This window comes from Dermochelys coriacea, chromosome 19 (genome assembly GCF_009764565.3).
Source record: "Dermochelys coriacea isolate rDerCor1 chromosome 19, rDerCor1.pri.v4, whole genome shotgun sequence".
In the NCBI taxonomy this organism is placed as follows: domain Eukaryota; kingdom Metazoa; phylum Chordata; order Testudines; family Dermochelyidae; genus Dermochelys; species Dermochelys coriacea.
In genome coordinates this window covers 10,451,013-10,476,845 of record NC_050086.2, presented here as the reverse complement: position 1 = coordinate 10,476,845, position 25,833 = coordinate 10,451,013, and the positions used below count along the sequence as shown (strand labels likewise).

Genomic DNA, 25,833 nt, shown 5'->3' with positions numbered 1-25,833 from the left:
TCCCAGTTAGACCACGGAGGAGAGATCTTGGGCGTTCTGCTCCACGGCCGAGTGTCTCACGACCCTTCCAATGGGTCGTAAAAGGCTCCAGGCATCCCATCCGTCACTGATGCACCGCACAGTCCAACTGCCCACAAGCAGAGAGAAGACAGATGAATGCAAACAAAGGGAAAGTATTATATTAAAGGCCATAGCCCCCCCCACACACACACATATACGAGCACCCACCCTCATCCCAAGAACAAATGTTACCCTGCAAGCCCTTTGTGCCTGGAAATAGTGCCTCAGCCATAAGAGACAGGCTGCAATGCTGATGGATCTTTGCCCAAGCTGACAAGCTTTTAATAATTTAGCAGAGAAGTCTGGATTTAGCAGCACTCAGAATAAACCTCTTTGATGTAAAAGCTGGTTTGTGAGCCTTGCCAGTAACAGACACTAGCACACATGCTTATCAAGTAATTGATACCACCACTTTGCAACCCAAGACACAAAAAACACACCCAACCCAAATGTGCAGGTATATGTAATAATTATTATTTAATACACTCTATACCCAGCTGCTCTTGCATTGTTACCAACCCTCATGATATTATCCTGAATCTCACGATATCTGGTGTTTTACTTCAAGCCACAGCTCCTGGAGTCATGGGATTATGTCAGGCTCTCGGTTTGCACTTAAAAAAAATGTCTAGCCTTCATGACTGCAGAGAAAAACTGGACAATGTGACCCACAGGTGTTCCTAAAATGTCAGAAGCCAGAAAGTAAATAAAAAGTACTCCAGGTTTTTTAAACTCATTTTTAAACCGATGATACTGTGTACTACATCAAGTAATGCATCCGATGAAGTGAGCTGTAGCTCACGAAAGCTTATGCTCTAATAAATTTGTTAGTCTCTAAGGTGCCACAAGTACTGCTTTTCTTTTTGCGAATACAGACTAACACGGCTGCTACTCTGAAATACATCAAGTATGGAACAGAGAGCAAGACACCGAGTAGCAGGGAAATGACTTGCTCAAGGCCACAAGGAGAGTAACCAGGCCTGCTGCTTCCCATGCACCTGAGGGTCACACAACAGGTAACCTGCCTCAGTTTCCCATCGTGGACTGTTAAAAAAACTAAAAATAAACCATTTTGTCCATTCCTGTCCCTTCTCAGCTTGTGCTTTATTAAATGAACAAACATTAAACAAACATTAAATTAACAAACATTCAAAACAAAATTTTAAAGTGCATCCAACTACAAAACAAAGTTTTCTTGGCCTTCCTGCCTGGGACCTTTACTACTTTGGCAGGCAACTCCCAGGCTGTCTTCACTCCCAGGAGTCTCTAGTCCCTGAGGGAGTATGTATGTATTTCTCTCTCCTTCCCTCCATTGCAGCTTCCTGCTGCTCTTTCTAGGGCAATCACCTTGAGCTCTTCCAGGGGATAGCTCATTCTGTGATCAGGACTGGTTAGCCCGAGCCCTCCAGTGGTGAGCCACCTTGTTACAGAGAGTCAGCAGCAGAGTGGGGAATAGGGCTGAGCATATTGGCTCCCAGCCCTAGGTCCTATTCACTGCCTCCCTGGTAGTAAGACCTTAATTTTTCAGCTTGCAAGAAGTCACAGGAGCAACTGCCCATAGCAATAGGTAGACCAGGGGTTCTCAAACTGGGGATCGGGACCCTCAGGGGGTCACAAGGTTCTTACATGGGGGGTCGCGAGCTGTCAGCCTCCACCCCAAACCCTGCTTTGCCTCCAACATTTATAATGGTGTTAAATATATAAAAAGTATATATAAGTATATATAAAAGTATTATAAGGGGTTGCAGTCAAGGCTTTCTATGTGAAAGGGATTACCAGTACAAAAGTTTGAGAACCACTGAGATAGACACATGGCAGACATTTAGAAAAACACCTGAGAGCAATTTGCAACCATTCATACACACAACCTACCATATGCCCTCCAACAGACAGGACAGAAACAAGACACACAATTCTCCCTTGCACACTGATGTCCACATGCTCTAATGTGCACACCTCCACCCCACCCTCCATTGGTGACACATTCATACAGATAGGAGATGGGGCCATGCCACAGGATTAGGGCTTCCCTGAAATGTTTGGGGGTGTCATGGTCAGACCTGGGGGCAAACCCATTTCAAATATAGATACATCCCTTCCTCCCCTGCTGCGGCCTGTCTCTCCCATCACCCTCTGGAGTTCATGTTCCAGATAGGATATTTTCCAGGCTAGTTTGAGTCCTGATTTGTTTCACAGGTTGTATACTGTGTAGACTAGGCATTTGGAGAGAACACATTTAATTTGCTTTTAGCGTTCCGTGATTCAGCAATAGCCCAGCTGTTCCTGGTGCTCTGATGCATCCACGTTGCCTCTGCTTCCCTTGGCATACCCTGGTTCACCCTCTTCACCCATTTAACCCCGGGGGCAAAGATAACATCCTTTGCCAGCATCCTTGCCATCTCTGCACTAGGAAGGACACTGTGCTTCTCTCTGCTTCAGAGTCTGACATCCTCTCTGCAAGGCCTGTGGGCCTGGAGTAGGCATGAGACACCCTGCCTCAGCCAGTGGACTGCAGCTGCATGCTGCCAAAGGGGGGGCTCATACTCACAAGGAATTAGAGGTAAAGCTTTAGGTATTGGGCAGATTTTGTCTCTGTTGTGTGCACATGAAGGAATTGGGGAGGGGGATGATCTTGAGCAGCATGGGACAAACCCTGTTTCCCTCCTTCCACAGCAGAACCAGCTCGAGGGGGTGGGGGTGGGGAGAAGGCAGTGTTATCTACTGGTTACAGCTGGAGGCTGGGTGTCAGGAGACATATGTCCTACTTCTAGCTTTGCCACTGACTTGCAGTGTGTAGCCTTGGGTAAGTTACTTAACCTCAGTTAAATCATCTGTAAACTGGGGAAAACAGTACTGCCCCATCCCTGACCAGGTTGGGAAGCTTTGCTGATGTGTGTACTCCTCACATGGGAGCCCCACAGAAGGACTAAGTTGTGTTATTACAGACGGGGTGGGGCGGAGACAGCCTTTGGCAGAGGCTGAGCCAGTCGCTGTGTTTTACGAGGACCCTCTCCCATCTGACCTGATCTTCTCCATCTGCACATCCTGGTCCCCTGTCCAAGCAGGAGTCCAGGTTCCTGCTCAGTAATCTGCAGCTGGCATCCCTCTGCCCAGACCTGCCCCTGAAGCCTTGGCACCACTAGCAGCTGAGACATCTTGTCACCTTCAAGGCCCCATTTCCAGCAGGTGCAAAGGATCCTGGAGCACATTTGGGAACTAGAGGCGTCCATTGCAGTATCTCAGCAACAGCAAAGATGCCCGTGGGGGGGAGGACAACTTGGCTGATAAGGCCCAGGATGGGCTGGGAGGAGGGAGAATGGGAATGGAACAAGAAGAAAATTCCTAGGGGTGCCTGATTTCAGCTTTACTGAGAGCCCTAATAAAGTTTTGGCTTCACCTAGGACACTAATGGATCTGGGAAGAGAGAGGGAAACAGAGAGGGGGTGTATTGGTCCTTCAGTTCTTGCTGAAAGCAGCGTGTTCCTGGGCTTCTCCTTGCAATGCTGACCCCAAGGATGGGGCTGGCTGGTCTGGTCCCTCTGGCTTCCTCATGCCCTCACACTGCATTACTAGCTGGAGCAATGGCCGTACTGGAGTTTCAACCCCCTGACCAGTTAGCTTGAGTTTAATACACCACCTACCTCGAGCTGGCGATTGTTGTGTGGGAATGGGAGGTGGGTTCATGGCTACCCTGGAGTTATACCAGGAGCTAACACTGCAGTGAAGACAAGCCCAGAGAGCCATAGGCTGGCCCTTACTATCTGCCAACCATTTAAAAGCTGGTGGCTGGTGGACTCTTTAGAAGTGCAGAATAATATAACCCTCATTAATTAATTAACGTGATTACTATCACTTCCCCAGTTGCCCAGGAGCTTTTCCATGCGTCACTGGTGCCAGCATGGGGAATCTAAGAGCTGCAGCTTTCCCCTCTACTCCACAGACCCTGATCTAGCTAAAGAAGAGAGCAGAGAAAAATCACATCTAGTGGTTAGAGCACATTAGGGTGACCAGATAACAAATGTGAAAAATTGGGACAGAGGGTGGGGGTGGGGGGTAATAGGTGCCTATATAAGAAAACACCCCAAATATCGGGACTGTCCCTATACAATCAGGACATCTGGTCACCCTAGAGCACATGACTTGGAGTCAGGCTGCTTGGGTTCATTGTCAGCTGTGCTGCTGACTCACTGCATGACCCTGGGCATGTCCCTTTCCCTCTTTGTGCTTCTGTGAACTTATCTAAAACAGGGATAATGACACTGGATCTGAGGATGGACAGGAACTGTGAGGATTAACTTGTTAATCTTTGCAAAGGGCTTTGAAACCCTCAGATGGAAACAGGCTAGTGGAGGGCAAATTGCTCCTGATAAAAAGGAAATGTGGATGCACTGCTGAAATATTGCTCATGTGCAGCTTCTGGGGCGAATCCTGTGACCCACCCTCCCCCCATGAGTGACCAAGGTATGGAATTATTGTCAGGGGGTCTGGAGTCACTGAAAGGTTCAAACGTCCTGGCATAAACTGGAGCATGTTCAAAGTCCTCCTCCAGCACCCAGCTCCAGAAGGAGTAAGGACCGTGCCAGAGTTGCTAGCAATGAAAAGAACAGACGTTAAAATTAGCAGCAGGCCTGACCTCTGCTAAAGATGCTTTCAAGCACTTTTAAAAGCCTCAGTCTTCTGGGAACCCAGGCCATGCACTGCACAGACCCTGATGAAGAGGCCTGATGTCATCAGGTGCCTTGCGTGCTGCTAGGTAGGCAGCTCTGGCTGATGCATCTGCCTCCGTGCCGCTGACTAATGCAGCTTCCTTGCCCACACTGTGACGCAGAACAGTGCTCAGCAGCAAACTGATCTTCTCTTCCTACCCAGGCCGTGTTCCTGCTGTCACTAGGCTTAAGAGTCTGCTCAATGCCCAGCGCTAGCATGACAGCCTTTGCACTGGGGAGAAGAGAGGAGAACATTGGCCATAAACTTGGAAGGAACCAACCTGAGCTGTTTCCATCGCTAAAGCACTGCATATTCCCTGGGGCAACATATGCAATGAAGATCAGCTGGATTCAATGCATATCCTTATTCCAAATAAAGCCCAGAGCTCTTCCAGTTTAGAAGGTGACTGCTTGGGTTGGAGGAATCTTATGAATAAATGAAAACCAGTGTCCAGATATTTTTAAATAGAGCTGGAGCCAAAGTGAAATGCCAGAGCCCAACAGCCCTGAACTCAGGGGAAGTTTGAACTTCATGGGCCCATCTCTAATAATGCAAGAATAATAAATTAATAATGCCCGGGAGGTGTTTTCGCTCTCTTGACCGGCACTCTCGACACCTGACGAGGAAAAAGGCAACACATTTCCAGGCAGCGCTTTGAATTGCACACAAATCAAACCCCAGCCAGCGAAATGACATGAGCGGGAGTGAAGCACGACGCTACCATTGCAGCGGCTTCAACAAATCCACCCAAAGTCTTTGTGCTGTTTTGAAAAGGAACCAGCCTCCTGGTTCTGGCAGAACATTGTTATCTGATTTCTCTCTCTCTCTCCCTCTAGCAGCCTGGCTGGTGCATCTCAGACAATCCTGTGTCAGTCGTAGCTACTGCTGTGCAGGGTGCTTTGGTGGTCCACAGATGTCAGCCTCATTCTTCTGAGACTCTTGCCAGCCAGCTGTCCCGGGATGGGCTTTGAGTATGAAGTGCCCTGCACCCCATCACTTCCCTCCTTTCCCCGAACCCTGGAGCAGAACTAAGCACCCCCCACCTCTACACTCCAGGCTGGTGAGTCATCAGCATTCAGAGATCCAATGAGTCACTCAAGGCAGCAGAAAAACAGAGTGAATGAGCCGAGCTGCCTGGCAGGTCTGCTCTGTGGAAAGCGCAGTGTGTCTCCAGCGTGCATAATTGCCCGCCACCACCATGCAGCAAATGACACCAAACCAAAGCAACAATGCCCGCAAGCTCCTCTCTCCTGTGAAAGCAGGAACTGTATTTGCATGGGACTTGTTTTTAGCCACCATCGCCTTCTTGTTACCCAGAATTCTTTTAACCCAAAGCTCTTAGTAACGTTTATTCTGTGCAAGGTGATATCAGGAAATAAATCAGGGAGGACACGACCGTCCGACCGATAGATGGCTGGCTCAAAGAGGACAACGCAAGAGTGCTTTTACTTAAAGCTAAGCCTTACTTAGTCTCAAGCACTTACACACATCCGCAACAGGCTAGTAAAACACCCCCAACCCTCGATAATTACCAAAGCTGAGTGTGGCTTTCGAGTGGCACCGTAACAGGCTTCTGCTGGCCAGGTTTCCGTCTGCCATTGGGGACCAAGATGCATCCAGAGGGAGCGTTCCTGAAGAGCCCCTTCTGAGAGAAGTCCAGTTACCTTAAACTTTTCCCCCTTATTTATACATTAGTTATACAATGACATATTCCTTAAAGAAAACTTGCTAAGCAAGTCGTTTTAAAAGGTCAAACACCTGATGATCGTCAGTTAACCAGAGATTTTTTTTTTTTTCAGAATGTCCATGCCTTTGGGCCCTGACAAACATTCCCGGGGGCACGTATAAACAGACTTCTTTTTTTTTTTAAATACTTGCATCAGCAATTCCAACACTCTTAGCTGGAAGGGTACAGGGTCAAGCAGCCCTGTCCGTGGCACCTAAAACCCCCTCCCCTGCTGTCTTGGTTACACTGAGGCTGCTGCGTGACCAATTTACAACCTGCTGACTTGGCTACTTTTAGCAATAAGCAAGAATGGCTCAGTCCGGCCTGCTAACTTGACTACTGTTAGCAACAAGCGAGAGTGGTTTAGGCACTTTACTGGTTTGCCAAAATCTCCCCAAACACTGTCTACGCTGGGGCTCCCATCCTGGCTCCCACAGGCGGTGCTGCTCTGGCAGAAAATGATCAAGACAAAAGTTTAGTGGAGACAAGGCCAGGAGACATGCAACTCACCCAGAGCCTGATCCAAAGGAATGACCCCCCCACCACACACACACTTCAGAGGGCTTTGGATCAAGCCCACAGCTTGCATATTCCCGTCCCTGCCACATAGCAGCAGTTTGCAGAGGTGAATATGAGGCTTTTGACCAAGTTTTGCTTTGTGTGGATTTCTGCCTTTTCTTTGCTTTGATCCCTGCCTTTGTCATTCCCATGAGCTCAGACCCTCACCAAACACCCAGTTATTACCATTTGACATTGTTCAGATAGCACCAGAGGGGCACACTGCACCTACCAAGTGTCTGAACTGCACCCATGGGTCTTACAATCAGGCCTAACCCTGCAAACTCTGGCTGCTGGGCATAGCACTTACTGCCAGGCTATTGACTCCAAAGCAACTGGGCCTGCTGGTAAGCAGTGTGCCTGGTAGAGTTGCACAATCAGGTCCTAAATTAGATCTAGGATAAAACAAATGGCAAATCTTTAAAGCCCTGATTTAGGAAAGCATTTAAGCACATGCTTAACTTTAAGTATGTAAGTCCCACTGGATTGCTATTGCTGCCTGACATTTTCAGAGGAGAGTTCTTCATTCTGGAACTCACCTCTCCTCTCCTTCATCCAATATGGTCTGAGATCGTCAACTCTCAGGGCACAGGGTTTACCATAGGAGGCAGCAAGGTCCAGTCAGGAGATCTGGATCTGTTCCTGGTTCTTCACTTGACTGGCTGTGTGACCTGGGCAAGTCACTTAAGACCAACATTTGCAAAAGTGGCCTCTGATTTTGGGTGACTCCTTTTCTGGGTGCCCTGAACCAGCCACTGTGGGCCTGGTTTTCAAGCCTTGAGCACCCCTCAACTCCAGATGAAGTCAATGGGAGTCATAGGAGCTCAGCACCCCCGAAAATCATGCTCAACGGTGTCTCAAAATGAGCATCCAAAAATCAGAAGCCATTCTTGCAAATGTTGGCCATAACCTCTGTGCCTTGGCTTCCCCATCTTTAATGCAGGGATGACTTTTGCAAAGCACTTTGAGATCTATGCATGAAGAGCACCAGGCTGAGTGGATGACAGTGCGGTGGACTTTTGCTTCAAGCAAAGAGTGGGGTTGGATGTTCAGCATTAGCCTAGTGAATTTTGTGGTGTTATCTTTTACATATGGGGCTGGGAGACCACAAGATGGTCCCTTTTTTTAAAAAAATCTCAAAATATAAATAAAAGGCCAGGGTGGGTTTTGCTAGATAAGGGGTCGTGTGTGGCAACAGGGTTAAAATATTAGTAATTAGGAAGGGAGATTTGCCCTTGAGGGGGACAGGCTGTTATTCCCGCAGAGCAGGTTATTTGAGTTGATTAGTTTCATTTTGGTTGTGCTGTGTTTTCATATGTGTGGATTACTTTAAACTGTCTCCTTGGTACTTGTTGTTTCCAGGCCTGTTGAGAGAAGCCTGTTTGAAGGTGGGGTTAAAGCAGAGCGGGGTGCGCACACAGCAAAGCATGACTCAAGGATGCGATCACTGCAGACCATGCTTTGGCATATTGCAGTGGCACGGCCCTCATAAAAGGGCTTTGGAAGTCCCCCTCTAAAGGGAAGGGGAGAGAGCGGTGGCAGTGCTCTTGCACACATATGTGTAAAGAGAGACATGTATTTACCTTTTGCCCTTCTATGGCAATTCCCATCAGCGATCTCAAAGCACTTTATAAATATTAATAATTTGTATTATTGTAGCACCTAGGAGCCTGAAACAGGGAAATACTATTTCCATTTTACATGTGGGTGAATTGAAGCAAAGAGATTTGAGATGATTTCCACAGTATAATGGAGGGAGTTCATGACAGAGCCAGGAACAGAACCAAAGTCCTGATGCCAAGCCTCTGCTCTAACCATTAGACAACGCTCCCTCTCTACATTGTAACAGGCTGATGCTTTGAGTTTGTATTGTGGTGTGAACAAAGCTTTACATGGCCCTCTGCAGAACCATGCTAGTCTGACGGCCCAGACAGTCCCACAATTCACTGCACCATGCCCTCAAGGGAAGCCCTCAAGGCCTGCTTCCTGCCCAGCAGCACAGTGCAGGTCAGCGAGAATGGAGTGGGGGATTCCTAGTCTTGCCCCAGGATTCCAAACACCCTGCCCTTTGGACTACTAGTGTGGATGCAGAAATGCTTTAACTTAATATGGTTACAGTTTAAACCCTCCCAGTAAACCATTTTCAAAGTGATTTAATTTGGTGCCAGTGTGGGCAGGGCATAACAATTCAGATTACCCTTCGCTGAGAGTGGATCAGGGCACTGCCGGCTCTCTTCCTTTGTCAAGACACTGCCACTTTGCTCCAGCCTCTGCTTGGTTTGCTATATGCAATGCCACTATTCATTTCTCCTTTCTGCTCTCCCACCCCATTTCTGAGCCCCCAGATGTCAGCACATGCAGAAGTACAAGGACATTGCTATCAACAGTAGAAGCTGGTAATTGGCAACAGTATCAGCTAAGACAATTTAAAAGTAGAGGGAGTTCTGAGTGTCTCTGCTCTGCTACGATGGATGAAGAACTGTAAAAAACTCCAGCCCCACTTCCATTTCTCAGAATGGTAACCATGTTAGTCTATATCAGCAAAAAGAACGAGGAGTACTTTTGGCACCTTAGAGACTAACAAATTTATTTGAGCATAAGCTTTCGTGGGCTAAAACCCACTTCATTTGATGCATGCAGTGGAAAATACAGTAGGAAGATAGATATATACACAGAAAACAGGAAGAAATGGGTGTTGCCATACCCACTATAACGAGAGTGATCAGTTAAGGTGAACTATTATCAGCAGGAAAAAAAAAAGCTTTTGTAGTGATAATCAGGATGGCCCATTTCCAACAGTTGACAAGAAGGTGTGAGTAACAGTGGGCCGGGGGAGGGAAATAAGCAGGGGAAATACTTTTACTTTGTGTAATGACCCATCCACTCCCAGCCCTGGTCTACACTAGGTATTGAGGTCGAATTTAGCAGCATTAAATCGATGTAACCCTGCACCCATCCACATGACGAAGCCATTTTTTTCGACTTAAAGGGCTCTTAAAATCGTTCAGGTGCCCGTTCCTGCTGGGCTGTTTGCCTGTGGCTGAACAGAAATGTTCCTCGCTGTTAGCCAAGCGGAGTGGGGGGAGGCAAAATGCGACCTTGTAACGAAAGCACATGTGCTATGTATGTAATGTTAACAGCAAGGTTTACCATGAAAGAGTGTACCCATTGTTCTATAAAATGTGTCTTTTCAAATACCACTGTTCCTTTTTTTTCCTCCACCAGCTGCATGTGTTTCAAGGATCACAGGATCTTCTCCTTCTCAGAGGCTAGCGAAGATTGGAAGGCGAAAAAAAAACGCACTCGCAATGAAATGTTCTCTGAGCTCATGCTGTCCTCCCACACTGACGGAGCACAGACGAATGCATGGAGGCAGACAATGTCAGAGTGCAGGAAAGCACAAAATGACCGGGAGGAGAGGTGGCGGGCTGAGGAGAGTAAGTGGCGGGCTGAAGAGAGGGATGAAGCTGAAAGGTGGTGGCAGGGTGATGAGAGGAGGCAGGATTCAATGCTGAGGCTGCTGGAGGATCAAACTAATATGCTCCAGCATATGGTTGAGCTGCAGGAAAGGCAGCAGGAGCACAGACCGCCGCTACAGCCCCTGTGTAACCAACCGCCCTCCTCCCCAAGTTCCATAGCCTCCTCACCCAGACGCCCAAGAACGCGGTGGGGGGGGCCTCCGGCCACCTAGCCACTCCACCCCAGAGGATTGCCCAAGTAACAGAAGGCTGGCATTCAATAAGTTTTAAACTTTTAAAGTGCTGTGTAGCCTTGTCCTTCCCTCCTCCACCACCCATCCTGGGCTACCTTGGCAGTTATCCTCCTATTTGTGTGATGAATTAATAAAGAATGCATGAATGTGAAGCAACAATGACTTTATTGCCTCTGCAAGCAGTGATTGAAGGGAGGTGGGGAGGGTGGTTAGTTTACAGGGAAGTAGATTGAACCAAGGGACCGGGGATTTCATCAAGGAGAAACAAACAGAACTTTCACACTGTAGCCTGGCCAGTCATGAAACTGGTTTTCAAAGCTTCTCTGAGGCACACCATGCCCTCCTGTGCTCTTCTAACTGCCCTGGTGTCTGGCTGTGCATAACTAGCAGCCAGGCAATTTGCCTCAACCTCCCACCCCGCCATAAACGTCTCCCCCTTATTCTCACAGATATTGTGGAGCGCACAGCAAGCAGTAATAACAGTGGGAATATTGGTTTCGCTGAGGTCTAACCGAGTCAGTAAACTGCACCAGCACGCTTTTAAACGTCCAAATGCACATTCTACCACCATTCTGCACTTGCTCAGCCTGTAGTTGAACAGCTCCTGACTACTCTCCAGGCTGCCTATGTATGGCTTCATGAGCCGTGGCATTAAGGGGTAGGCTGGGTCCCCAAGGATGACTATAGGCATTTCAACATCCCCAACGGTTATTTTCTGGTCTGGGAAGAAAGTCCCTTCCTGCAGCTTTTGAAACAGACCAGAGTTCCTGAAGATGCGAGCATCATGTACCTTTCCCGGCCATCCCACGTTGATGTTGGTGAAACGTCCCTTGTGATCCACCAGTGCTTGCAGCACTATTGAAAAGTACCCCTTGCGGTTTATGTACTCGCTGGCTTGGTGCTCCGGTGCCAAGGTAGGGATATGGGTTCTGTCTATTGCCCCACCACAGTTAGGGAATCCCATTGCAGCAAAGCCATCCACTATGACCTGCACATTTCCCAGAGTCACTACCCTTGATATCAGGAGATCTTTGATTGCGTTGGCTACTTGCATCACAGCAGCCCCCACAGTAGATTTGCCCACTCCAAATTGATTCCCAACTGACCGGTAGCTGTCTGGCGTTGCAAGCTTCCACAGGGCTATTGCCACTCGCTTCTCAACTATGAGGGCTGCTCTCATCTTGGTATTCTTGCGCCTCACGACAGGGGAAAGCAAGTCACAAAATTCCATGAAAGTGCCCTTACGCATGCGAAAGTTTCGCAGCCAATGGGAATTGTCCCAGACCTGCAACACTATGCGGTCCCAGGCATGTGCTTTGAGAGAAGTCTGTGTCCATGTACTCATCACTCTTGTCACCACGCTGATGTCGCCTACTCGCCTGGTTTCACTTTGCCAGGTTCTGGTGCTGCATATACTGCTGGATAATGCATGTGGTGTTTAATGTGCTCCTAATTGCCAAAGTGATCTGAGCGGGCTCCATGCTTGCTGTGGTATGGTGTCTGCAGAGAAAAAAGGCGCGGAACGATTGTCTGCTGTTGCCCTGACGGAGGGAGGGGCGACTGACGACATGGCTTACAGGGTTGGCTTACAGGGAATTAAAATCAACAAAGGGGGTGGATTTGCGAGAAACTGAATGGCCGCCTCAAGGATAGAACTCAAAACCTCAAGGAAAGAACTCAAAACTGGGTTTAGCAGGCCATCGATTTCACAGAGGGAGGGAGGAGAAAATGAATACAAACCAAATCTGGTCTATTTCTTGTTTTGAGCCACTTCATCTATCTTTATACATCATGCTGGCAGCAGACTGTGCAGTACGACCGTTAGCCATTATCACCTCCCGGGTGTTCGGCAGAAGACGGTGCAGTATGACTACTGGCCATTGTCTTCTGCTAGCTGCAGATTAAAAGGCAGTGCACTGCCGGTAGGAATCAATCGCCATGAGACAAAACAAGGGAAATGACCTGGCTGAGTCACTCCCATGTTTGCCTAGGCACCCGGTTAAAAGAGCACCCAGGACTATGTCAACAATGGCTACCAGTCATACTGCACTGTCTGCTGTCAAAAGGCAATAAACTGCTGCTGTGTAGCAATGCAGTACCACGTCCGCCAGCACCCAGGAGACATACGGTGACGGTTAGCTGAGTGGGCTCCATGCTTGCCAGGTACGGTGTCTGCACAGGTAACTCAAGAAAAAAGGTGCAAAACGATTGTCTGCCCTTGCTTTTACGGAGGGAGAGAGGGAACGGGGGCCTGACGATATGTACTCAGAACCACCTGCGACAATGTTTTAGCCCCATCAGGCACTGGGATTTCTACCCAGAATTCAAATGGGCAGTGGAGACTGCGGGAACTGTGGGATAGCTACCCACAGTGCAAAGCTCCAGAAGTCAATGGTTGCCTCGGTACTGTGGACACACTCCGCCGACTACATGCACTTAGAGCATTTGTGTGGGGGGACACACACTCGACTGTATAAAAACGCTTTCTACAAAACCGACTTCTATAATTCGACCTAATTTCGTAGTGTAGATATACCCTCAGTCTTTATTCAAGCCTAATTTAATGGTGTCCAGTTTGAAAATTAATTCCAATTCAGCAGTTTCTCACTGGAGTCTGATTTTGAAGTTTTTTTGTTGTAGTATTGCGACTTTTAGGTCTGTAATTGAGTGACCAGGGAGATTGAAGTGTTCGGTTTTTGAATGTTATAATTCTTGACGTCTGATTTGTGTCCATTTATTCTTTTATGTAGAGACTGTCCAGTCTGACCAATGTACATGACAGATGGCATATATCACATTGGTAGATGTGCAGGTGAACGAGCCTCTGATAGTGTGACTGATGTGATTAGGCCCTATGATGGTGTCCCCTGAATAGATATGTGGACAGAGCTGGCAACAGGCTTTGTTGCAAGGATAGGTTCCTGGGTTAGTGGTTCTGTTGTGTGGTGTGTGGTTGCTGATGAGTATTTGCTTGCCAGAGGTTGGGGAGCTGTCTGTAAGCAAGGACTGGCCTGTCTCATTTCTGGATCTTGTTTGAACTACAGGTGAAGAATAATAATTACTGGAGGTCAAGGCTGCCACCTACTGGCCAACACACCTCACTGTGGGCTACCACTTATGTCTTCATTCTAGTGCTTTGCTTTTCTGCAGCTTCTCCCACCTCAAGATCTCAAAGCCTGTTACAAATCTTAATTAATTAAGCTTCCCCCTAAGGTGGTCAGTATCATTATCCCCATTTCAGGGATAGGTAAACTGAGGCATACAGCGGGGATGTGGGTTGCCCAAGCCCACAAAAGAGATTAGAGTCAGAGTCAGGTGTAGAACCCAGGAGTCCTGACTCACTCCCCTGCAATAACCATTAGGCCAAATTCCCTTTTGCGTGGTCTGTACATCCAATAGTTTCAGTGTTCAGATACTAACTATAGGGGAGTCCCAGCTGAGGCCTTGTGAAGCCTCGTACTTGGGGGAGCAGTAGGACTCAGGGGAAGAGCTCCGGAACGGGGGTCAGCGGGTGAAGGGATCTCGGGGTGAGGGGTAATTCCTGGAGGGAAGTCAGTAGCTGCAGAAATTGGGGGGAAGGGTGAGAGGAGGGTTTGGTGGTCACGCCATGGGGGGGTGGGCAGGAGCAATGATTGAGAGGAGTCAGTCCCGGTTGGGGCTCCCAGGGGTGTCAGTGTCTGGGGGGAATTGTGTGTGGGGGGGTGTCAGTCCCGGTTAGGGGAACCAGGGGGGTGTCAGTGTCTGGGGGGGTCAGTCCTGTTTGGGGCTCTGGGAGTGTCAGTGTCTGGGAGGAATTGGGGACATCAATCCTGGTTAGGGTCCTAGGGGGTGTCAGTGTCCGGGGGGAGTTGGAGGATGCGTCAATCCTGGTTGGAGATCCTGGGGGGTGTCAGTCCCATTTGAGGGTCCCGGGGGTGTCAGTGTCTGGGGGGGGGGAATCAGTCCCTGTTAAGGATACCAGGGGGTATCAGTGTCTGGGGGGGGGGTCAGTCCCGGTTAAGGATCCCGGGGGTGTCAGTGTCTGAGGAGGTCAGTCCTGTTTGGGGCTCTGGGAGTGTCAGTGTCTGGGAGGAATTGGGGACGTCAGTCCCGGTTGGGGTCCTAGGGGGTGTCAGTGTCCGGGGGGAGTTGGAGGATGTGTCAGTCCTATTTGAGGGTCCCGGGGGGTGTCAGTGTCTGGGGGGGGTCAGTCCCGGTTAAGGATCCCGGGGGTGTCAGTGTCTGGGGGGAGTCACGGGGGATCAGTCCTGATTAAGGGCCCCAGGGGGTATCAGTGTCTGGAGGGTCAATCCCATTTGGGGTCCCAGGGGTGTCAGTGTCTGAGGCGGGGACAGTCCCTTTTAAGGATCCTGGGGGGGGTCAGTGTCCGGGGGGGTCAGTCCCGGTTAAGGTTCCCCGGGGTGTCAGTGTCTGGGGGGGAGATCAGTCCCTGTTAAGGATCCCAGGGGGTGTCAGTGTCTGGGGGGGGTCAGTCCCGGTTAAGGATCCCGGGGGTGTCAGTGTCTGGGGGGGGGATCAGTCCCTGTTAAGGATCCCAGGGGGTGTCAGTGTCTGGGGGGGGTCAGTCCCGGTTAAGGATCCCGGGGGTGTCAGTGTCTGGGGGGGGATCAGTCCCTGTTAAGGATCCCAGGGGGTGTCAGTGTCTGGGGGGGGTCAGTCCCGGTTAAGGATCCCGGGGGTGTCAGTGTCTGGGGGGGGATCAGTCCCTGTTAAGGATCCCAGGAGGTGTCAGTGTCTGGGGGGGGGTCAGTCCCGGTTAAGGATCCCGGGGGTGTCAGTGTCTGGGGGGAGTCACGGGGGATCAGTCCTGATTAAGGGCCCCAGGGGGTATCAGTGTCTGGGGGGGTCAATCCCCTTTGGGGTCCCGGGGGTCTCAGTGTCTGAGGGGGGGACAATCCCTGTTAAGGATCCTGGGGGGGGTCAGTGTCTGGGGGGGTCACTCCCGTTTGGGGGTCCCGGTGGGGGTCAGTGTCTGGGAGGAATGGCGGGGTCAGTCCCGGTTAGGGGTCCAGGGGGTGCCAGTGTCTGGGGGGAGTCGGGGGGGGTGACTCCCAGAACGGGAGGAAATCAGTGGCTGGGGATCCCGGGGCTCCGTGGCTGGGAGGGTCCGGCCCGGAGAAGCGGGTGGGGGGGGCCGGGTGCAGGGCCCAGGAGCTCAGTCCCCGGGCCCTCGTCCGCGGGGGAGGAGCTTCGCCTCTCCGAGAAGCGTGTCCCTAGCGCCAGCCCGTAGCGGCGGGTCACATGGTCTCACCTGGCCCAGGTGAGGGAGGGGCCGGACGCCGTTCACCTGGCTCGGCACAGGTAACTCCAGGGCCGGGCCTGGCCACCGACCCCCCCCCCGGCGGGAGGGGGCCCACTGGGGGGGCCCCCCCCGCGCCCGGGGGGAGCAGGCCCCGCCCCGCCTTGCCCAGGTCGCTCCCCCCGACACACTGCGGGGGGCGGACCCCGCCCCTGTCCGGCTCGGGGCGCCCCAGTCCCACCTCAGAGACCCCGCCGGCGGGGGCAGCCCCGGGGGAGCCGCCCCGCCCCGGGGGCCCTGGCAGCGGGGGGGGGCGGGGTTCTCCCGCGTCTGCTCGGTGGCTCTGGATTTGTTCGCCGTGGGCAGCGGCTGGGTTTCGTGTGCGGACCCCCCCACGGAGGTGCGGACCCCGTTGGAAGCCGTAGGCATCGGGCAGGGGTCCGCGGATCGGAGGCCCTAGTGAGATCCAAAGCCGGGGCTGCCTTCCCGCCTCGAGGCAGGGGGACCTCTCCTTCCCCCTCCCCGCGGAATCGGTCTCCGCTACTTGTGACAACCCTTCTCCAACCCCCCCCCCCACACCCACCCACCCACCCGGCTCCCTGTTTGATGAGGTGACATTCCCCCAAGCACTCTGTGTCCCCCTCCCCCCCAACCTGCTCGCTCTGGGGGGGGGGGTGACATGCATCTTGCACTCCCTTTGTGTTGCTGGGCTTGGGAGGGTTCTGAGCTCCATGTGGGATGAGGGATCTGGTGCCTGTTCAAGAAATTTGATCAGCTTTCTAGGAAGCATGTGATTGACTGGAACCACAAACGCCAGTGCCGCCGTTGCCACTTCATGTCCTGTGCTCAGTCGCATGCCGTGGACCCAATACCTCCAGTTCCATCGCCACACTAGCTGCACGTCTGTTACTCTTTCTTTGGAAAATATTTGTAGTTAACTTTTTAAAAAAGTATCGGTATGCTGTGTTGTTGGGAACGCCCAAGGTGTTTGTGTCAGAAGCAGATGTACCTCCGTTTATGTGAAAATAACTTTGTCTGTAGTGAATCTTCAGGAGAATGAACAGTTTATTATGATTTGTACAACGGGGGTGTCTAGGATCACCAACTGAGATTGGCAACTCCATTGTGCTAATGTACAAACGTATAGTGAGACGAGCTTTTGATCTAAATATACAAGACAGATGTGAGGTGAGGAGGAAACTGAGGCACAGCAGCAAAGTGACTTGCCCCAGTTTGCCTAGCAAATAAGTGCTAGAGCTGGGAATAGAACGTGGATGTCCTGAGGCCCAATCTACTGCCAGCAAAACCACTGTAAGGCAGGTTTGAACCATGGCAGCAGTGTGGTTTTTGAAGACACTGTAAAAACTATTGAGGGTTTTGTGTGTTTGGATGCAGGTCACGTTAGAAATCAAGAAAGGATTAAATTTGAAATACAGCAGTTTGGAAGTTCTGAAAGGCCCCCTTTTATCCAGTGTTTCCAAATCCTCCGGTGCTAGATAAGGATGAGTCAAAGCTGTGGCCAGCTTGGTTATTGGCTTACTGGTTTCGATAATTCAGCTAAAACAACAAGGAGTCTGGTGGCACCTTAAAGACTAACAGATCTATTTGGACATAAGCTTTCGTGGGTTAAAATACCACTTCTTCAGATGCGTGCATCTGAAGAATGCCATGCAACTGAAGAAGTGGTTTTTTATCCACGAAAGCTTATGCCCAAATAGTCTTTCAGGTGCCACCAGACTTCTTGTTGTTTCTGTGGATATAGACTAACACTGCAACCCCTTAATGCTTGATAATTCAGTTCGTTCTTATAACTGATTTTGAAGGAGATTTCCTCTCCCTCTCAACAAGGAAGATCTTAAACCCTGGATAATTAGAAATTCCAACTACTCACAAATACCATTCTTCTGAAATGGATGCTTAACCTCTTTAGAAGGATCTTGTTGGTTCAAATAAGATTGATGCTTGAGGAGGAGGAAGGCTACCAACTTCATTGTCAGTGTCAATTTGGCAAGTGGTTTTTAACCCAAATATTTATTTGCCATTGTTAGGCAGCTGGTTACAATTTAGCATCTGGGCTTACAGTCAAAAGGAATACATCTTTGGAATCCTGGTAGTTGGGCTTTGACTATAGTTTGATATCTGTGTTGGTTGAGAAGTCTTTATAGTCTTAAACTTGTGATCTTGTGGTGAATACAGTGTGCAGCTGTGATCTAATGGATTGAGCACAGGGTGTGAGCAGGAGATAGGTTCTATCCCTGACACTGTATTTTGCACAATCTTAGATAAGTCATTTAACTGCTGTGCCACAGATATTTTTTTCTTCTACAGTGGCAATAATACCCACTTTATAAGACACTTTGAAACCACAGCGCTATATAAATGACCATTACTTTATGGGCTTTGGATATATGTCATTCTTTTAACATGACCTCTGGTATTATGATTAATCTGTCTTCCTGCTGACCAGTAATGGCTCTCCACTTGGAGAATTTGATCAGCTCAGATGAGTTTTTTGGTGCATGAAAACTTGGTGAAGTTGAGCAAAAGCTGATGGCCTGACTCAAAAGTGCCGTGCACCCACAGCTCCCGATGAAGGCAATGCGAGCTGGGGGTGCTTATCCTCTCTTTCAGAAGGTGCTATCTGAGTTTTTATATTTAAAATGTCTAGGAGTCAGGGAAGGGGAACTCTCAGGGTGTGTGTTAATCTTATAAAATAAATAAGTGAGACCAGATGGCCTGAAGAAGAGCTCTGTGTCGCTCAAAAGCTTGTCTCTTTCACCAACAGAAGGTGGTCCAGTAAAAGATGTTGCTTCACTCACCTTGTCTCTTTTATATCCTGGAGCCAACCCAGCTACAACACTGCAAAATACATAAGTATCAGCCAAGGCTAATGAAGCCAAAATGTCCATGGAAAACAGCAGCACGGACGCTAGAGAAGCTTATCCCCAATGTATAAATATCTGCCAAGCACTCCCAGTCCCCGTGTCTGTTACTTTGGCAGGGCCACTTTTAAAAAGTGGCAGTGGTCACCCTAGTTAGGGTAGGAGTAGGGAGGTTATATTACCTTTGTATTTGACAGTGATGTGACCACTGTTGGAATACTGTGTCCAGTTCTGGTGTCTACATTTTAAGAAGGATTTTGATACATAATACAGAGGGTTCTGAAGAGATCCGCAAAAATGATTAAAGGATTGAAAAGCATGCCTTATAGCGATAGACTCATGGAGCTCAATCTGTTTAGCTTAACAAAGAGAAGACTAAGGAATGACTTGATCCCTGTACCTATAGGTACCTATATAGGGAGCAAATATTTGATATTAGAATCGTAGAAATGTAGGGCTGGAAGGGACCTTGAGGGGCCATCAAGTCCATCCCCCTGCATTGAGGAAGGACCAAGTAAACCTAGTCCATCCCTGACAGGTGTTTGTCCAACTCATTTTTAAAAGCTTCCAAAGATGAGGGGAGGGATAGCTCAGTGGTTTGAGCATTGGCCTGCTAAACCCAGGATTGTGAGTTCAATCCTTGAGGGGGCCATTTAGGGATCTGAGGCAAAAATTGGGGATTGGTCCTGCTTTGAGCAGGGGGTTGGACTAGATGAGCTCCTGAGGTCCCTTCCAACCCTGATATTCTATGAGGACTCCACAGCCTCCCTTGTAAACTTATTCCAGAGCTTAACTACCCTAATAATTAGTAAATTTTTCCTAATATCTGACCTTGCTGCAGATTAAGCCCCTTATTTCCTGTCCTACCTTCAGTGGACATGGAGAATAATTGATCACCGTCCTCTTTATAGCAGCTCTTAACATATTGGAAGAGTGATCTGGTCGCCCCTCAGTCTTCTTTCCTCAAGACTAAACATGCCCGTTTTTTTTCTACCTTTCCTCATAGCTCAGGTTTTCTAAACCTCTTATCATTTTTGTTGCTCTCCTCAGGACTCTTTCCAATTTGTCCCCATCCTTTCTAAACTGTGGTACTCAGAATGGGACACAGTACTCCAGCTGGGTCCTCACCAGTGCCGAATAGAGCAGGATGATTACATAAACACTCCTTTTAATACATCCCAGAATCATATTTGCCTTTTTTGCAGTTGAATCCCATTGACAACTCATTCAGTCTGGTCCATTATAGTCCTCAGATCTTTTCTGGCAATTTTGTAGTTGTGCATCTGATTATTCCTTCCTAACTGAAGTACTTTACACTTGTCTTTACTGAATTTCATCTTGTTGAATTCAGACTAATTCACCAGTTTGTCAAGATCATTTTGAATTTTAAACCTGCCCTCCAAAGTGCTTACAACCCCTCCCAGTTTGGTGTCATCTGCAAATTTTATAAGCATGCTCTCTACTCCGTTATCCAAGTCATTAATGAAAATATTGAATAGTACAGAACCCAGGACTGATCCCTGTGGGACTCCCAATTTGACATCAAACCACTGATAACTATTCAAGAACAGTCTTTCAATCAGTTGTACACCCACCTTATAGTAATTTCCCTTAGACCATATTTCTCTAATTTGTTTATGAGAATGTCGTGGAACTGTGTCAGAAGCCTTACTAATCAAGGTATATAACATCTACTGCTTCCCCCTAGGTCAATAATTCTGTCAAAGAAGGAAATTAACTTGGATTGGCATAATTTGTTCTTGACAAATCCATGCTGGCTCTTCCTTATAAACCTGTTATCCTCCAGGTGCTTTCAAATTATGTAACAATTTGCTTCAGTATCTTTTCAAGTATTGAAGTTAAACTGACTGGTCTGTAATTCCCCAGATCCTCCTTGTTCCCCTTTTGAAAGATAAGTACTATGTTCAGCCTTCTCTTGGTCTGGGACCTCTCCTGTCCTGCAGGAGTTCTCAAAGATAATTGCTAATGACTCCAAGATTGCTTCAGCTAGTTCCTTAAGTACCCTAGCATGAATTTCATGAGGCCCTGCTGACTTGAATACATCTAACATATCTAAATATTCTTTAACCTGTTCTTTTTCTGTTTCGGTTTGTGTTCCTTCAATATTAATTGTGTTGAGTCTCTGGTCATCATTAACCTTTTTAGGGAAGACTGAAGCAAAATAGGCATTAAGCACCTCAGCTTTCTTGATGTCACTAGTTGTTAGTTCGCCTTCCTCACTAAGTAGAGGACCTCCACTTTCTTTCAAGTTTCTCTTGCTCCTAATGTAATTAAAGAACCTCCTTTATTGCCTTTTATGCCCCTGGCTAGGTGTAACCCATTTTGTGCCTTAGTCTGTCCGATTTTTTCCCTACGTACTTGTGCTGCTGTTCTTTTGTACTCCTCTTTAGCAATTTGACAATGTTTCCACTTTTTGTAGGATTCCTTTTTGATTTTCAGGTCATTTAAAGAGCTCCTAATGGAGCCATTTTGGCCTCTTGCTGTTCTTCCTATCTTTCCTTTGCTTTGGAATAGGTTGCAGTTATGCCTTTAATATTGTCTCGTTGAGGAACTACAAGCTCTCCTGAACTCCCTTTTCCCGTAGATTTTCTTCCCATTGGACCTACCTACCAGTCCTCTGAGTTTGTTGAAGTCTGCTTTTTTGAAGTCCATTAGCCTTATTCTGCTGCTCTCACTCCTTTTCCTTAGAGTTGTGAAATCTATCATTTCATGTTCACTGTCACCCACATTGCCTTTCGCTTTCAGATTCATTACCAATTCCGCCCTGTTGGTCAGAATCAAGTCTAAAATGGCTGTCCTCCTGGTTACTTCCTCCACTGTCTGGAACAAAAAATTGGGCTCTTCAATCTAGCAGACAAAGGTATAACAAGATCCAGTGGCTGGAAGTTGATATATACTGGACAGCTTTGGAACCCAAACAGAGTGGGAGAAAGTAGCTACAATAACAGCACAGAGAGAGAGAGACTGACATACCTTGGTTCAAGCATTGAGATGCATGAATTTATTTGTCCTCATAACACATGGTGACTTATATGTTCAACTCTCATTTGGTAAATTCAGGGATCTAAATTTCAGCATATTGCATTAGAAGCGGGTGTGCGGAGACCAGGGAGTGGTGGAAAGTTGTACCCTTTGAAATACAAACAGCCTTATTTGCCACAGTGGTAACCACTGCTAGCCCAGGCCCCAAGGGTAGAGCAATGTATTGGTCACATGCAGTGTGACATTGAACTTGTATGTAAAAGCCACATCAAAGGTTTACTCCAGAGGTCTGATTTGAGACTAATTTGGCATCTACGTTCAGTTCCCTGAAAACATCTGCAATTGAAATGAAAAGAGAAGCAAAATCAGTTTTTCCTTCCATGCTTTTTGCACTATATGACACTGACTGCCAAACACAATCAGCAACAGCTGTGCCACCATTGCCAAATCCCCTGAATTTGCTTTAGCACCAAGTAGCTCAGAGCTCACTGTCTTGGTCAGCTGCTTGTACAATGATTAGTCAGTTGTCATCTCCTCCTAGGCACGATGTGTTTTGAAATGGATATGGCTTATTCTTAGAGCCTACTTTAAGCCTGAAGAATGCAAGACGAAAGGGAAATTGTTCAAAAGAAGGTAGAATGTGTAAATGGAAGCTGCCAGCTGGCACCAGCCACCTTCTGAACAACTTCAGAGTCTGAATCTCCTTCCATTTATGCTGGGGAAGCATCTTCTGAAGGTTATAGTGGCTTTTCTGACTTCCTGCTTCCTTTTGGAAGGCACTTAAAACTCAATGTTTAAAGCACTAGTAAAAGTACTGCAGGGAACATTGCCCTGGGCAGGGGTTCTCAGACTTCATTGCACCTTGACCCCGTTCTGACAACAAAAATTACTACATGACCCCAGGAGAGGGGACCAAAGCCTGAGCCTGCCTGAGTCCCACTGCCTAGGGTGGTGGGGCCAAAGCCCAAGGGCTTCACCCCTTGGTGGGGGGCATGTAACCTGATCCCTGTCACCACGAGCCGAAGCCTGAGCCCTGCCGCCCAGGGCTTGAAGCCCTCAGGCTTCAGCTTTGGCCCCAGCAAGTCTAATGCCAGCCCTTCTGACCCCATTAAAACAGGGTCGCAACCCACTCTGGGGTCCCCACCCACAGTTTGAGAACCACTGGGCTAGATGATCCAGGTGTCATCCTTCTCTGATGATTTAGACGCTGGCTGGAGACAGTTACTGTGACAATGGCTCTAAATTTGACATGAGACCTTCTTGTTCTTCAGGTGCCTGAGGTGGTGAGCCATGCTGGGCAGGAGAACAAGACACCCCCAAGAAATAATCAGTAAGCACCGGATGAACCTATCCCACCAGGATGCTGTGCCCCAAAGGATCAATCCATCCAAAGAGTGTGACATCAGCCTGGAGGTGTTTAGCAAATCCACACCTGAACTCAAACAGAGCCGCAAGCTGGCACAGCAAGCACGGGACAGGAGAGCCCGCAAAGCTGACCTCAAAGACTCCAACGGGAGGGAGGCAGAAACAATTACCTTTATTTCTGGCACAGCAGAGGCTCCCCAGACCCAGAGCTTGTGCTGTCTTTCTTTGTCTCAGGCCTGGAATGCCTCCAAGGCTGTTCTCTGCTGTATAGTGGCCTGTGGGGGCTGCTTTAAGAATTGCAGCATTCACATCCCCTGCATGGGTCACACGGAGACTTCAATTGATGATGGAAGAAACAGAGAGCAAAACGGACGTGTGCCTAGCAACAGCCCTGCCAACATCTCCCCTGTTGAAAAGAATGGGAACCAGATCAAAAAGAACACCATGGGGAGCAGCTTCAGCTACCCAGATGTGAAACTGAAGGGGATCCCTGTCTATCCAAACCGGAGCCCTGGCAACCATACAGATGCAGATTCGTGCTACAAAGAGCCCCTGCCAGAGAAGACCTTCAGAAACAGTATAGAAAAGCCACCACTCCCCAGCAGCCACCGGAGCTCGGAGGAGTATTACTCCTTCCATGAGTCTGATCTGGATCTCAGTGAGTTGAGCAGCTCTATGTCCAGCAAAGAGATTGATGTCTTGATCTTCAAGAAACTGACAGAGCTCTTCAGTGTCCACCAGATTGATGAGCTGGCCAAGTGCACATCAGACACCGTCTTTCTGGAGAAGACCAACAAAATCTCAGACCTGATTAATAGCATCACTCAGGACTACAACCTGGATGAGCAGGATGCTGAGTGCAGGCTAGTCCGAGGCATTATACGCATCAGCACTCGGAAGAGCAGGGTCCGGCCCCCCATTTCCATTCCTGCCACCAAAAGCCACGAGGAGAAGATGAGCAGAGGAAATCCACCGGACAGTGGCAATGAAACCATGCTTGAGTCCCTAATCTCCAGCCAAGACGGTACGTGCAAGTCCCTTGTCCACACAAGCTTTGCAGCTCAGCTCCCTGTGTTTGAGAGCTGGGTTCACCTTGGGATATGAAAGCCCTGGTCTTGTGAGAGCTCCTACTTTGGAATTAGCAGAGAGTGGAGTTGGAAACTGAACTGAAGCATCAAGGTTATTTTCCTGAGTTGGAGGTATCCTTTTCCCTTTCTAAATCCTGAAGATGGCCACTTAATACTATCCACATCCCTGAGAATCCACTTTGCAGCTAGTATCCTTCTCGATAACTCACCATTCTTTACTCTGCTAGAGGGGTTTGTGCTCAGTGATATAAGGGGCTGGCCATGCTGGTTCTGTGCTAGTCCTGGCTCTCCTCCCTAACCCCATCTTAGGAAGCAAGACCATGACTCAAACTCAGGTCACTGGGTCATATCTGATCATATCTGGCACATACCAGAGCACTTCCACTAAGGCTAGTAAGCTGGCCTTCTTAATTAAGCTTGACCAATGTTGTTCTTGGATAATGTTCACCTCCTGATGCTTTCTTCCCCATGTCTCATTCTCAAGCCAAAGGAATCTGCTTCTCTGCCCATAGCATGAAGGAAGTTTCCCAATCCAGTAACAAATCTGAAACAATTGTTTATCAACAGCCTTGGAAAACTGGCTGGGTGTGTGTGGTGAGGTTTCACCATATTAATTTTCTAATCTTTCATTCCATTTCTGGAAAGACTTTTCTTCCCCCACTCTCACCCTTAACTTAGAGTCCTGTAACGTAACCATATACACTTCCAGACTTCTGAACTGCACAGTGAGGCCGGTCACTAGCTTGTCCCCTATCGTTCTTCTCTTAGGTGTTAGTTACCTGCAAGTATCTCAAGTGCTGCCTAACCCTAAAAGAAAAGGGGGAGCTGCTGACAGAGTGGGAGGGCCTCTTTCTTTGGAATGTGCACCCCCTGTCCAAGTACCTGAAACTGCTCACCTCCAGGACATGCCACAAGGCGCGCTGTCTTAGGGCTCTTGAAGAAGTAAATATTGTTGGATGTGATGGGGAAGAAGTAAGACTATTCTATTTTTGGGCTCGCTGGTTACTTAGTTATAGGGTTGCTGTTCTTTTATCATATTTCAATAGTTGTCAGAGGCACAAGAATGTTTCTTAAACCTAAAGAATAAAGAAGTCGTGAGCTTAGCCCTGATACCCAGCTGGATACGTGCAAATGATAGTGGCTGTTGGGAGAAAACTTTATATGTTGCTGGCAGGTGCATCTGGCACCATATACACCTTCAGTCTCTCCTCTCTCAGCACTTCTGAATTTTCTTTCCAGATTTGGCTGTGCAGATATCAGAGGAAACCACAGCAGATGTGATAGCCAGGAACATGAGGCGGTTCAGCACTGCAGGTAACACCTCTGTCTCTGTTATAGTGAGAAAGCAAAGGCTACAGCTCTTCCAGCTTCCATCTGTGACTTTGGGATGCGGCACTTGTTGAATAGAGGCCATTTCCTTCATTGGGAGGACCCAGGCTAGTACGTACACACACACGCGTACACACACTTTTCTCCTGGGGCCTGAGACCAAG

General features: G+C 48.5%; 1 protein-coding gene across 2 annotated transcripts in view; it reads left to right on the top strand.

Moving 5' to 3' along the window:
- The window catches only part of KDF1 (keratinocyte differentiation factor 1), a 79,259-nt gene that overhangs the window by 46,875 nt on the left and 6,551 nt on the right, over window positions 1-25,833 (top strand). Inside the window, exons 1-3 of one of the 2 annotated variants that reach the window (XM_038378049.2) lie at window positions 15,858-16,064; window positions 23,159-24,276; window positions 25,580-25,654. In XM_038378049.2, the coding sequence (XP_038233977.1) occupies window positions 23,178-24,276; window positions 25,580-25,654 (1,174 nt within the window). In that variant the 5' untranslated portion in view covers window positions 15,858-16,064; window positions 23,159-23,177. Of the gene's footprint in view, window positions 1-15,857; window positions 16,065-23,158; window positions 24,277-25,579; window positions 25,655-25,833 lie in introns of those variants that run through there. The other variant, XM_043506099.1, reaches the window with a different exon arrangement.